Below are 13,224 nucleotides of genomic sequence, written 5' to 3'. Positions count from 1 at the left end.
CCAGCTAGTTAATAGCACAGTAGGATTCAAACCTGACTGGCAGAGTTTATGTTATTAAAGCATTGTACCATGTATTTTATAATCTCTATTGCATGTACATTAATGCAAATGAAAGTTTCCTGCCTTTATGATTTATATATTTGTTAATAATACAAAAGCAAAATTATATTGTTATAAAACCCCAAATAATTTTAATCTCAATTTGCAACGTAATCCACATTTTACATATCTGTAAACAATAAAAGTTTTAGTATACAAATGCCTTAGAAAGAATTCAATTTGGTCCAATAATTTTATAGCCAGGATAAAGTCATACTTATAATTTATAATTTTCTGTCCAGGTTTTTAATAAAAATCACTAATGGTAAATGGAACACTATCATTTTATAGAGAAATAGTATGAAATTACATTGAGAAATAAGAATAGTCATTAAACATTAAGATTTTATTACAACCCAGGCATGATATATTTCTTTACACTTAAGGAATACATATGAAACAATCTTAGAGTAAAAAATAGAAGACAACTTGCTTTTTTGTACCAAGTCAATCAAACAGAAACCTGAATAATCTTGTTTTAAGATGAGAGTCATTTATACTTGGCAGGCATTTTCTTCCAATGAAAAAACAAAATCAATGTGCCATTATCTTGACCCTTATAAAAATGTTTATGAAAAGCATTTAGGCCATTGATTCTCACAGTTGGCTGAATATTGGAATCACCTAGATTAAAAAAATACTAATCCCTATACAACATCCCCGAAATTCAGATTTAATTAGTATAAGTTAGGCCCTAGGCATATAGACTGTTTTAAAACTCCTCGGGTGAGTCTAATGTGCTGTACCAGTTTGAAAACCACTAGCTTAAAGACCTGTTCCATCATCATAGAAGTCAGTCTTTAGCTGAATGATTCTATACACCCTGATTTCAGTGGGTAGTGTTGTTATTTTAAGCATCTGATAGGTGTATCTCCCTTGATTAAAAAATAAATACCTTATGGAAGAGATTATATGTTTTATTTATCATTGTCTCCGCATATCTGGAACAATGAAAGGCACATAGCAGTTGCTAAATAAATATCTTTTGAATGAATATATGATTGCCTTATGTATCTTTTATATCCCCATCTTCTAGTAGATTATGAAAATGAGAATTCAAAATATATATATATTGAACAAATGAATGACTGAAGCAGTTGGGGATAATATTTAAGGCAAAGTCAAATCTGATAAAATACACACATATTATAAAAACACATACATATATATAAATAGATCAAAAGTAGAAAAAATATATAAGAGAGTGCAACATTTGGCAGCTGAGAATTATTTCATTGAGTTTTCAAATATTCTTCACATTCTTATACTTAGAAACAAAGAAGTAACCCCAAACAACTAATTCATTAGCTAATATTTCAGAACTTGCATGTATGCAGATAAATTTTCTTTTAAAAACAGAATTATAGTTTAATCCCTAACACAGCTCAGTTTTCAAAATTCAAGTAAATAAAATTTTAGCACACATCGTGATAGCCTTATTGGATAGCTGTGTTAAAAACAAAAAGCACTTGGTATCACCTATTGTTATGTGCTCTCAATTGAGACCTAGTTAGTTTACTAGGAGTCTCACATTGATAAATAACTATTTTGGCACTTCCTTACATAATGTGTTTATTTAGAAATACCTTATTAATGACAGACTTCCTTTTGAGTAGCTACATTCTCAGATATGGCTTCATTTATCAAAGTTCCACAAGTAGTACATAATTTTTAATTCAGTTAGTATCTTAGACTACGGAACTTTGGTTTTCTTAAAATCAGCATTGGTTGCTTGATTGTAGGTTTGTCACCAAAAAGTGCTGCTTCACTCTCCGTGGTTGGAAATCTTTTCTGATATATCAAGGGATATTCCTTCTGAAACTTAAAAATGAGGTGAGAAATTAGAAGGTATTTAACATTATTTCCCCAGCTGAAGCAATGCTCAACATTTTACAAGAATTCAGTGTCTTTCTCAAAGAAGTATTATAGAGATTAGTATCCTTTCATTTTATCCTTGCCTTTCCCTCTCTCTTCTCATGTGAATACTACAAGATCTGTTAGATCTCATTAACATTAACATTCTAGGATTCTTTCTTTTCTGATGTTAATTCTCCCCCTAAATTCCAGATCTTCTTTCCCACTGGTGAAACCTATGAAGGGCATAGGCATCTAGTATTCATACTTCTTTGAGTGTCTCAGACTTAGAATTGGACGTGCCAAAATCATGTGGCTACTGGGCTTTCAGAGCTAAAAATTCTAAAACATAGCGGTAAGTCACTCAAAGATACATATCCATACCTTATAATTGTTTTCCCAGGCTAATCCAAGCTATAATTATACAAAATACTAGTGAAAAAGGAGAGTATATATTATTATTGTTGGTATTATTTCAAAATTCAGGATAAAGAGCAAAATCAGGTAGGTACTCACATGTTTTAGGTTAATGCACATATATAAGACATCATAATATATAGTCCATATACCTCAAACTTAAAATCTAAAATATTAAAATAAGAAAGTAGATTCTAAATGTTATTAACAACCAGGAACAGCAGATTAGAAAATATTTACATAATTGAGAACTTGCTCATTCTCTTACCTGTTTTAGTTTTTTTCTTTTCTCTTTTAGAGGTAAACTCCTGTTTTTAATAATATTTTCTAAAAGTTCTGCAATTGCAGCTTGAGAGGTAGAAACTTTTTGCTCATCAAACTCCTGAGCACTAATCTGCTTACAGTATGAGTAAGTTGGCAAAGGAGCAAATAGTCCATCTCCAGGATTTTCAATCTATAGTGAACAAAATGATATAACTCTGTTAATTCATGCTCTTATATGATAAAGTATTCTTTTGACGGGATCTAGCACCTATTAAGTTACCACCAATCAAACATTCAGCACATTATAAAAACTATGCATTATGCAGTAGAGGTGTGTAAGTCAGCAGGTTCTAAACCCAGCTCCATAATCTACTTCGTCTGTAGCATTCAACAATGTATTTAACTTTTCTTGGTCTGTTTCATCATCATTAAAATGGAAATTACATAAGAAAATGTATATAAAGGGCTCAGCACACAATAAGCATTAAATAAAGACAGGTGTTATAATTATTACCATTAACTATGGATTTTATTCTTTTAACTATAAAATAACAATCTAAGTATTATTCTAATTCATCTTAAGACTTTAATGTTCCGACAGTGCAGGTAGTAGATGATCAGCATATTTACTGAAATGAAATATTTTTAGTTTTCATGTATTTTTTTTTTTTTTGAGACCTAGGGACATAGGCAGAGCTTCTAGCGTCTTCTGATAAGAGAAAGAAATTCTAGGAGATAGTTATAATTATAAGCCAGGGCAATATTAGAATGGTATGTGTGGGAAAAACATAAACATGTGTTGGGCAGCCAAAGACAGAATACAGTAGATGTCTGTCATTTTGGCTGCTCAGTATTCCTTCTTTCCTTCTTTTAATAGTTCCTTTCCATTTTAACCCCTCTACCTTCACCTTTTGTGAAGAATAAATTCTCCTTTAATCTGTGTAGAACCAATCAGAGTAAGGCCCTGTCTCCATCCTACTCACTCTTAACAACCTAAACGATGCATATTTAACCTCAACTAGGCTAAGAGTCTATCTTCAGAGCTTTTAAAATTGGAGATGGAGGAATGACTCTTTTTCCTTCGAACTGCAAATGTAAGGCTCTAACTCATGAACTTCAACCAGCCACATTCCTCATCATGTGAAGGAGCCACTGTCAAACACAGGATCAACACAGAAATAAGAGATAGAGGGATGGAAAGAATCATACAGCTATTTGAGTCCCAGATTCTGTCTACATTCCTGACTTTTAGAGGTTGTTTACGGGAGCTGAAAAAGTCTCCCTTTTTGATTAAGCTACTGAGATGAGTTTGCCACTTGCAACTGACTACTGCAGAGAATTTTAAGACTCACAATACTTACATGTCCCTTTTTTAAGTAGTCAAGATGTTTTTCCACTGCAGTCTGTAAGTAAGAGGGTACTTGAAGAATTTCCTGATGATGATCCATTAAGAAAGAAACTAATCTTCCAGCAAGAAGCTCATCAAGATCCACTTCTTCAGCACAGCATAACACACATCGAGAAAAGGTATGTATCATCTAGAGAAATATTAAAAGATGTGCATTTCAAAAGCTAAGGTTGCGTACAAACTAGAATATCAGTAATTTCCAGGTAGCATTATGTGAATTATTGGGATAAAGTGATAAGCAGCCCTCAGTTTAAAAATGAGGACAATGATTTATACAGTTAGAAATGTAACAATTTGATTATACTTAAATCCTTTTTAAAGTTTTTCCATGGCTGAGCATGGTGGCTCATGCCTGTAATCTAAGCACTTTGGGAGGCTGAAGTGAGAGGCTCACTTGAGATAAGGAGTTTGAAGCCAGCCTAGGCAACATAGTGAAACCCTGTATCTACAAAGAAATAAAAAACTAGCCAGGCATGATGGTACATGCCTGTTTCTCGAGCCCAGGAATTCCAGGCTGCAGTGAGCTGTGATCACACCACTGTACTCCAGCCTGGGTAACAGAGCATGATCCTGTGTAACCAGAAAAAAACAAACAAACAAAAAAAAGGTATATCCATAATGTAATTCCCAAGAATTATTAAAGGCTTTGGTTTTTCTACAATTTTGTCACAATTTTATCAGTAAANCACACATATTATAAAACACATACATATATATAAATAGATCAAAAGTAGAAAAAATATATAAGAGAGTGCAACATTTGGCAGCTGAGAATTATTTCATTGAGTTTTCAAATATTCTTCACATTCTTATACTTAGAAACAAAGAAGTAACCCCAAACAACTAATTCATTAGCTAATATTTCAGAACTTGCATGTATGCAGATAAATTTTCTTTTAAAACAGAATTATAGTTTAATCCCTAACACAGCTCAGTTTTCAAAATTCAAGTAAATAAAATTTTAGCACACATCGTGATAGCCTTATTGGATAGCTGTGTTAAAACAAAAGCACTTGGTATCACCTATTGTTATGTGCTCTCAATTGAGACCTAGTTAGTTTACTAGGAGTCTCACATTGATAAATAACTATTTTGGCACTTCCTTACATAATGTGTTTATTTAGAAATACCTTATTAATGACAGACTTCCTTTTGAGTAGCTACATTCTCAGATATGGCTTCATTTATCAAAGTTCCACAAGTAGTACATAATTTTAATTCAGTTAGTATCTTAGACTACGGAACTTTGGTTTTCTTAAAATCAGCATTGGTTGCTTGATTGTAGGTTTGTCACCAAAAGTGCTGCTTCACTCTCCGTGGTTGGAAATCTTTTCTGATATATCAAGGGATATTCCTTCTGAAACTTAAAATGAGGTGAGAAATTAGAAGGTATTTAACATTATTTCCCCAGCTGAAGCAATGCTCAACATTTTACAAGAATTCAGTGTCTTTCTCAAAGAAGTATTATAGAGATTAGTATCCTTTCATTTTATCCTTGCCTTTCCCTCTCTCTTCTCATGTGAATACTACAAGATCTGTTAGATCTCATTAACATTAACATTCTAGGATTCTTTCTTTTCTGATGTTAATTCTCCCCTAAATTCCAGATCTTCTTTCCCACTGGTGAAACCTATGAAGGGCATAGGCATCTAGTATTCATACTTCTTTGAGTGTCTCAGACTTAGAATTGGACGTGCCAAAATCATGTGGCTACTGGGCTTTCAGAGCTAAAATTCTAAAACATAGCGGTAAGTCACTCAAAGATACATATCCATACCTTATAATTGTTTTCCCAGGCTAATCCAAGCTATAATTATACAAAATACTAGTGAAAAGGAGAGTATATATTATTATTGTTGGTATTATTTCAAAATTCAGGATAAAGAGCAAAATCAGGTAGGTACTCACATGTTTTAGGTTAATGCACATATATAAGACATCATAATATATAGTCCATATACCTCAAACTTAAAATCTAAAATATTAAAATAAGAAAGTAGATTCTAAATGTTATTAACAACCAGGAACAGCAGATTAGAAAATATTTACATAATTGAGAACTTGCTCATTCTCTTACCTGTTTTAGTTTTTTTCTTTTCTCTTTTAGAGGTAAACTCCTGTTTTAATAATATTTTCTAAAAGTTCTGCAATTGCAGCTTGAGAGGTAGAAACTTTTGCTCATCAAACTCCTGAGCACTAATCTGCTTACAGTATGAGTAAGTTGGCAAAGGAGCAAATAGTCCATCTCCAGGATTTTCAATCTATAGTGAACAAAATGATATAACTCTGTTAATTCATGCTCTTATATGATAAAGTATTCTTTTGACGGGATCTAGCACCTATTAAGTTACCACCAATCAAACATTCAGCACATTATAAAACTATGCATTATGCAGTAGAGGTGTGTAAGTCAGCAGGTTCTAAACCCAGCTCCATAATCTACTTCGTCTGTAGCATTCAACAATGTATTTAACTTTTCTTGGTCTGTTTCATCATCATTAAAATGGAAATTACATAAGAAAATGTATATAAAGGGCTCAGCACACAATAAGCATTAAATAAAGACAGGTGTTATAATTATTACCATTAACTATGGATTTTATTCTTTTAACTATAAAATAACAATCTAAGTATTATTCTAATTCATCTTAAGACTTTAATGTTCCGACAGTGCAGGTAGTAGATGATCAGCATATTTACTGAAATGAAATATTTTAGTTTTCATGTATTTTTTTTTTTTTGAGACCTAGGGACATAGGCAGAGCTTCTAGCGTCTTCTGATAAGAGAAAGAAATTCTAGGAGATAGTTATAATTATAAGCCAGGGCAATATTAGAATGGTATGTGTGGGAAAACATAAACATGTGTTGGGCAGCCAAAGACAGAATACAGTAGATGTCTGTCATTTTGGCTGCTCAGTATTCCTTCTTTCCTTCTTTTAATAGTTCCTTTCCATTTTAACCCCTCTACCTTCACCTTTTGTGAAGAATAAATTCTCCTTTAATCTGTGTAGAACCAATCAGAGTAAGGCCCTGTCTCCATCCTACTCACTCTTAACAACCTAAACGATGCATATTTAACCTCAACTAGGCTAAGAGTCTATCTTCAGAGCTTTTAAAATTGGAGATGGAGGAATGACTCTTTTCCTTCGAACTGCAAATGTAAGGCTCTAACTCATGAACTTCAACCAGCCACATTCCTCATCATGTGAAGGAGCCACTGTCAAACACAGGATCAACACAGAAATAAGAGATAGAGGGATGGAAAGAATCATACAGCTATTTGAGTCCCAGATTCTGTCTACATTCCTGACTTTTAGAGGTTGTTTACGGGAGCTGAAAAGTCTCCCTTTTGATTAAGCTACTGAGATGAGTTTGCCACTTGCAACTGACTACTGCAGAGAATTTTAAGACTCACAATACTTACATGTCCCTTTTTTAAGTAGTCAAGATGTTTTCCACTGCAGTCTGTAAGTAAGAGGGTACTTGAAGAATTTCCTGATGATGATCCATTAAGAAAGAAACTAATCTTCCAGCAAGAAGCTCATCAAGATCCACTTCTTCAGCACAGCATAACACACATCGAGAAAAGGTATGTATCATCTAGAGAAATATTAAAAGATGTGCATTTCAAAAGCTAAGGTTGCGTACAAACTAGAATATCAGTAATTTCCAGGTAGCATTATGTGAATTATTGGGATAAAGTGATAAGCAGCCCTCAGTTTAAAATGAGGACAATGATTTATACAGTTAGAAATGTAACAATTTGATTATACTTAAATCCTTTTAAAGTTTTCCATGGCTGAGCATGGTGGCTCATGCCTGTAATCTAAGCACTTTGGGAGGCTGAAGTGAGAGGCTCACTTGAGATAAGGAGTTTGAAGCCAGCCTAGGCAACATAGTGAAACCCTGTATCTACAAAGAAATAAAAAACTAGCCAGGCATGATGGTACATGCCTGTTTCTCGAGCCCAGGAATTCCAGGCTGCAGTGAGCTGTGATCACACCACTGTACTCCAGCCTGGGTAACAGAGCATGATCCTGTGTAACCAGAAAAAAACAAACAAACAAAAAAAAGGTATATCCATAATGTAATTCCCAAGAATTATTAAAGGCTTTGGTTTTTCTACAATTTTGTCACAATTTTATCAGTAAACACCATAGATTCTATTAATACCACATATATATGTTGCTTAAGCTTAAAGATGGTCAGAGAACAATAACTAATTACATTAAATGAACCCCACAAAAAACAGAAAACAGGAGAATGTATAACATATAGAACACTTATATTCATAAGTGGTTGCAAAGTTGATGCCACTTAAGCTTTTGAAATGCTGGAAAATAGTTTTTAAAAACACTTATTCTGTCAGTCTTTAGACAGCAATTTAAAACACACATTTTTCAATTCCATCTTATGGGATCTTCAAATCCTGGGATAAAATTAATTACTATCACTTATTACTCTCATTACTCTCACTTATATCTATGCAACCCTCTGACTGTAACACACATACACACCTCATTCTAAAATACTTAGAAATCAGAATTCTGTTTTAAGTATTTCATACATAGTAGAAGATTAGCATATTTACAGAATTGATAGATTTTTAGTTTTATTCCTACTACACATCAGTCAGGGTTTTCTGTCTCCTTCCATGGCTCAGACCTCAGCCTTTTGCTCTTTCTCCACATTCTCAGCCTTGTAGAGCTCATCTACTCTCATAGCTTCAAGTACTATCCCTATGTAAAAGACCAAAACAATTTGCCTTCTCCCCTGATCTTTCTTCACCTGGCTCATAATTCCAACATTCTGCTGGATAAATTTCACTTAGAGGTCCTATGACTTCAAATCCTAAAAGTGCAAAATCAAAATTATCGCCTTCCCAGTCATGTCTCTGAAAACGTCTTCCTCTATAAACTTCCTATGCTTTTTAATAGTGCTATAATTTCTCAAGAATAATTCCTCTTCTTTATATTAGGTCTGTCATTGTTAAAGAACTATCTTTAATAACAAGTAGAAGAAAGCATAGCTCTAGATTCCTTGCTATAAAAGCCTCTTGTCAATTGAAGTTGCATTTTGAGGAAGTGGTGACTTAAAAAAAAAAGAGAGAGAGATTAAAGATACTATTTCAAGAGTTCATTTGCAATCAATTATCTGCATATGAATGCCCTTGTCCTCATTCTCACAAGGAGCCTAAGGCTGTTTGGCAATAGTGCTTCCCAACTTCTTGTCCACAATGACCTACTTTCCTATCACTATATTCTCTGAAACACTGACTTACTGTATTAAGATCCATTAGTTCTCTACTTCCACAGTTACAGTCTCCTTAAGCTTTCAACAGTACCTACATTTCCTCTTCCTTATCCACCAAACAAAACTGGCACAAGGCAACATAACGTGTTCTGACTGGTCAATCACTATAAAGTGATTCAGGATGAATGAGCAGGCAAAGTCCTCAGTCAAGATTAACACCAGCATGTGAAAGTATAACGATTGTGCACAAAAGATTAATACACTAAAATTCTGCTGTTAGGAAAGGGTAAAGAGCCTTTCCAACCTAAGAATTTAGCACTTTAAGACTAAGACATCACTTGAGTAGTACTTTTACATAGTTTGGTTTTCTTATTTTGGTTTATGAATCAGATTTATTCTTTCCGTAAGAAATCAACTTACCAGTGATCTCGTACCCATTGTATCATGAAGTTTGGGCATATCAACATTTTGACTCATTCGGGAAATCATACGCATTAAAAGTTGCAGCTTTCTACGATTTGGTGGGGGAAGTAACAAACAACATAACTGTAGAGCATCGATGGCAACCCTCTCTAAATGAGGTTGCAGCAAACCTAGAATACAAAAATACCCCCCCAAAAAATCATCGATGACACTAGTTTCTTTCATATTACCAGTATATACACCTATAGAAAGAAGGTAAAATAATATCTTAGTATTTCATTTCTTTTAACTATTTCTAGATATTACATTCCTCTAAAGCATGGTAAGATTCTCATTTTCTTTACAACTTATTTCTAAGTATAAAAATTCTTCACTTATTACAAATAAAGTGACTCGGAATAAATGAAATTGCAAAGAAGAAAATAAGTGCTTTAGGTAAATAGAATAAATCTTGGTTATGTCATAGACAAAAGTCTTTTATAATAATTCCTCTTGGAGGAAAAAAAATTAAGCAACTTCAAGGAATAAAAGCCAGGTAAGCAAAACACAGAGTTAGTAAACACTAAAAGTTAATATTGCATGCATTGAGAGCAACAGCCTTACTTTGTGTGCCAGTCAACATAGAAGAAGCTGGAAGTAAAGAATTTTCTGAAAGTTCTATTGTACTTTTGCAGAGTCTTTTATTGATTGTGGCACTAGACTCTCCGAGTTCACCTTCCATAGCTGTTTGCACACTTGTGCTGCCTTGTCCAACATTTGGTTTCATGATAATTTCAGCCACTGGTGTATTGATATAACTATTCCTTCTTGTACTACTTGTTAAAAGCAAACTCTGAGACCTACAAAGCTCTTTTGACTTGCATTTCCCATTACACAACTCCTCTTGGTCTTGAACAGTCAAAGTAGAGGTTCTCTTAAAACCAGCACTGAATGGCTTTTGAGTATTTTCCTCTGAATGAAGATTCAACAGGAATTCCTGTTTAGGTTTAGACTCTAAAAATAGTTTATTATTTTGTCCTTTTATGTTCAGAAAAGATTGATGAAAGACACTGGATGCCTCTTTACTTGAATTCCCTGACACATCTACAATTCCTTCCAAAGAACAGCACCTTGGTTTGTTGTTAGAGGCTAGATCATGCATACTGCTTAACCCTATTAAATTATGACAACTTCCTCCCATTATGTCATTAGCACTCACTCTTCTGTTTCTTAAAGTAACTAGCTGCGTTTTCTTAGCACATCTTTCTTGAAATCCTGGATTGCTTATCTGTAGTCTCTCAGTAGAATCTGATTCTTCTTTGTTTTTTTCTCTATGAAGCAGACTGAGAAGAAGGCACTCAGTTGATTTGAAGGAATTCAAATTGTTTAAGTGAAGGAATTTTGAAGACTGTGGATCATCTTGGATTTTATGTATCCCACTGGATCTATCTGAAACTGTGACGTAGCCACAAACAACTACCAGGAAATGAAACAAAAATTAAGATGCAACTGTATGACAGTGGACAAAAATAAAACAAAAACAATAGTAAAGTTAAAAAATAAAGCATTACTACAGTGTATGTTGTTAGTATAGTATACATAGTAGTTGCTTAATTCAGAAGCCACTTAAATAGGACACATGCAACATTCGGTTACAAACGTGCAAGACAGATGAGTGGTTTTCCCACTTGTAATATAACTTTAAAAAATTATTTCAACAGTCTAATTAAATGGATTGAGCCAGAATACGTTTAAAAATATCTGTTCTCAGTCTGCAAGTACTAGAAACCTCATAAATGTAAGACAATTGTGGTGTTATAAAATACATATATTTGACCTTTGTCCTTAGTACCTGGTATGGAGCTCCTAAAATCCTTGGAATTTCCTGAATGATAAAGGTCTTTGGTTATTCATAACAAGCCTATTTCAACATATCTGAGTTCATGCTAAGGTAACTGAGGGCTGGCCATGATTGGAATTTTCATCACCAACTACAACCTTGTGGGAGGAGAAATGGGCTAGAGATTGAGTTCAACTGACAACAGTGACAAACCATTGGGTCAGTCATGCCTTGGTAATTAAACTTCAATTAAAACTCTAAAATATGCAGCCTGAGGGAGTTTCTAGGTTGGTCAAACACATGGATGTGCTGGGATCACGACATGACTAGAAAGGGTAGAGAAACTCTGTGCTACCCTCACCCTCATACCTTGTCCTGTGTAACTCTTCCATTTGGCTATTCTTGAGATCTAGCTTTTATAATAAACTAATAGTTATAGGTAAAGTGCTTTTCTGAGTTCTGTGAATCACTGTAGTGAATTATTGAATCTGGTAGGGGGTTGAGGGAAGTCCCGAATTGGTAGTTGGCTGGGTGGAAGTATGAGTAACCTGGGGACCTTATTTCACTGAATTTTAAAATAATTTGTAGGCTGCCACCTTCATATTTACCTATGGTTTTAGATCTTCTAAATTATAAGAAATTTGAAACTTTAACAAAATGAACGAAAATCAGTAAAATCCATACATACCCAAAATGTTCACAAATAATTCGTAATATTCAAAAGTAAGTAGAGGTTCAGGGAGATCTAGAAAATAATCTGCGATTGTTCTGAATACATCTCGTTCAAATCCAACATAAGTTGGATTATTCATATCATTGCTTCTTGGCCCTAAGAAGTAGAAGGCAAAAGAAAAAGGTAAAGTATATTTTAATTTAAATACAATTTTAAATACAAAAGTATAACATCTGTGTTTCATGAAGGAGTTATGTTTAACAACAAATTCTGCCACAGTTCAAAAATTTAAAGGGCATATCTCATTCTCCCTCATTATCTTTCCACTAGAAGCAGTCAATTGCTAGTATTTTGTTTTATTTTAACATTTGTATACCTGAAAATCATACATAAAGCAAAATTTTAATATCATTTTAAAACATTAGGGAAGCTTAGTTTACTAAGATTTTACTGTAATTCATTTTGTAAAGGAAAGAATATTTGGATAATACAAATAATTCCTTCAAATTGTCTTTTTGTAAATTTACATTTTCATGAATACATTTTGTCTGACATGAAACATAGCCTTAATGAATTTAAATAATATCTTTACATTGTTGTTTCTTAAGCTTGACACAAATATTGAAATAATCATACTTACTCATTTGTATTTTCCTCAAAAATAAGATCTGATCTCATTTTATAGATAAGAAAACTGAGGCTAAGAGTACCTTGCCCAAGATGAAAAAGACTTTGGTAGCAAAGTTTGAATTAGAAGTTAGAGCAGTGTAAAATAAGAGCAAGGCCCAGGACTTTTAGCTCCAACAACACTTAAAGTGTGGTTCATGGATTATATCACAGAATCATCCAATGTGCCTATTAAAAATACAAACTCCTCTACGGAGACCAGAATCCATGAAGGTGGGGCCAGAAATTTACTGACCTAGAAATGTTTGCTTCTGGTTCACTAACTGAGTGGTTTCCAAACACTAACCTGAGAACCTTCACTGTAATCATCTTCTGGGGGCTTTTTT

The 13,224-nt window shown here is 33.6% G+C and overlaps 1 protein-coding gene across 2 annotated transcripts in view; it reads right to left on the bottom strand.

Annotated features, from left to right (window-relative positions):
* Window positions 1–285: 285 nt before the first annotated feature.
* The window catches only part of DEPDC1 (DEP domain containing 1), a 28,236-nt gene continuing 15,297 nt past the window's right edge, over window positions 286–13,224 (bottom strand). Inside the window, exons 7-12 of one of the 2 annotated variants that reach the window (XM_017877140.1) lie at window positions 12,227–12,367; window positions 10,323–11,174; window positions 9,717–9,889; window positions 3,996–4,172; window positions 2,639–2,824; window positions 286–1,920 (exon numbers count right to left, since the gene is read on the bottom strand). In XM_017877140.1, the coding sequence (XP_017732629.1) occupies window positions 1,780–1,920; window positions 2,639–2,824; window positions 3,996–4,172; window positions 9,717–9,889; window positions 10,323–11,174; window positions 12,227–12,367 (1,670 nt within the window). In that variant the 3' untranslated portion in view covers window positions 286–1,779. Of the gene's footprint in view, window positions 1,921–2,638; window positions 2,825–3,995; window positions 4,173–5,349; window positions 5,406–6,119; window positions 6,304–7,467; window positions 7,644–9,716; window positions 9,890–10,322; window positions 11,175–12,226; window positions 12,368–13,224 lie in introns of those variants that run through there. The other variant, XR_001886572.1, reaches the window with a different exon arrangement.

The sequence above is a fragment of the Rhinopithecus bieti genome, unplaced genomic scaffold (genome assembly GCF_001698545.2).
Source record: "Rhinopithecus bieti isolate Rb0 unplaced genomic scaffold, ASM169854v2 scaffold_6380, whole genome shotgun sequence".
Lineage (NCBI taxonomy): Eukaryota > Metazoa > Chordata > Mammalia > Primates > Cercopithecidae > Rhinopithecus > Rhinopithecus bieti.
This window is presented reverse-complemented; position numbering and strand designations above follow the sequence as displayed.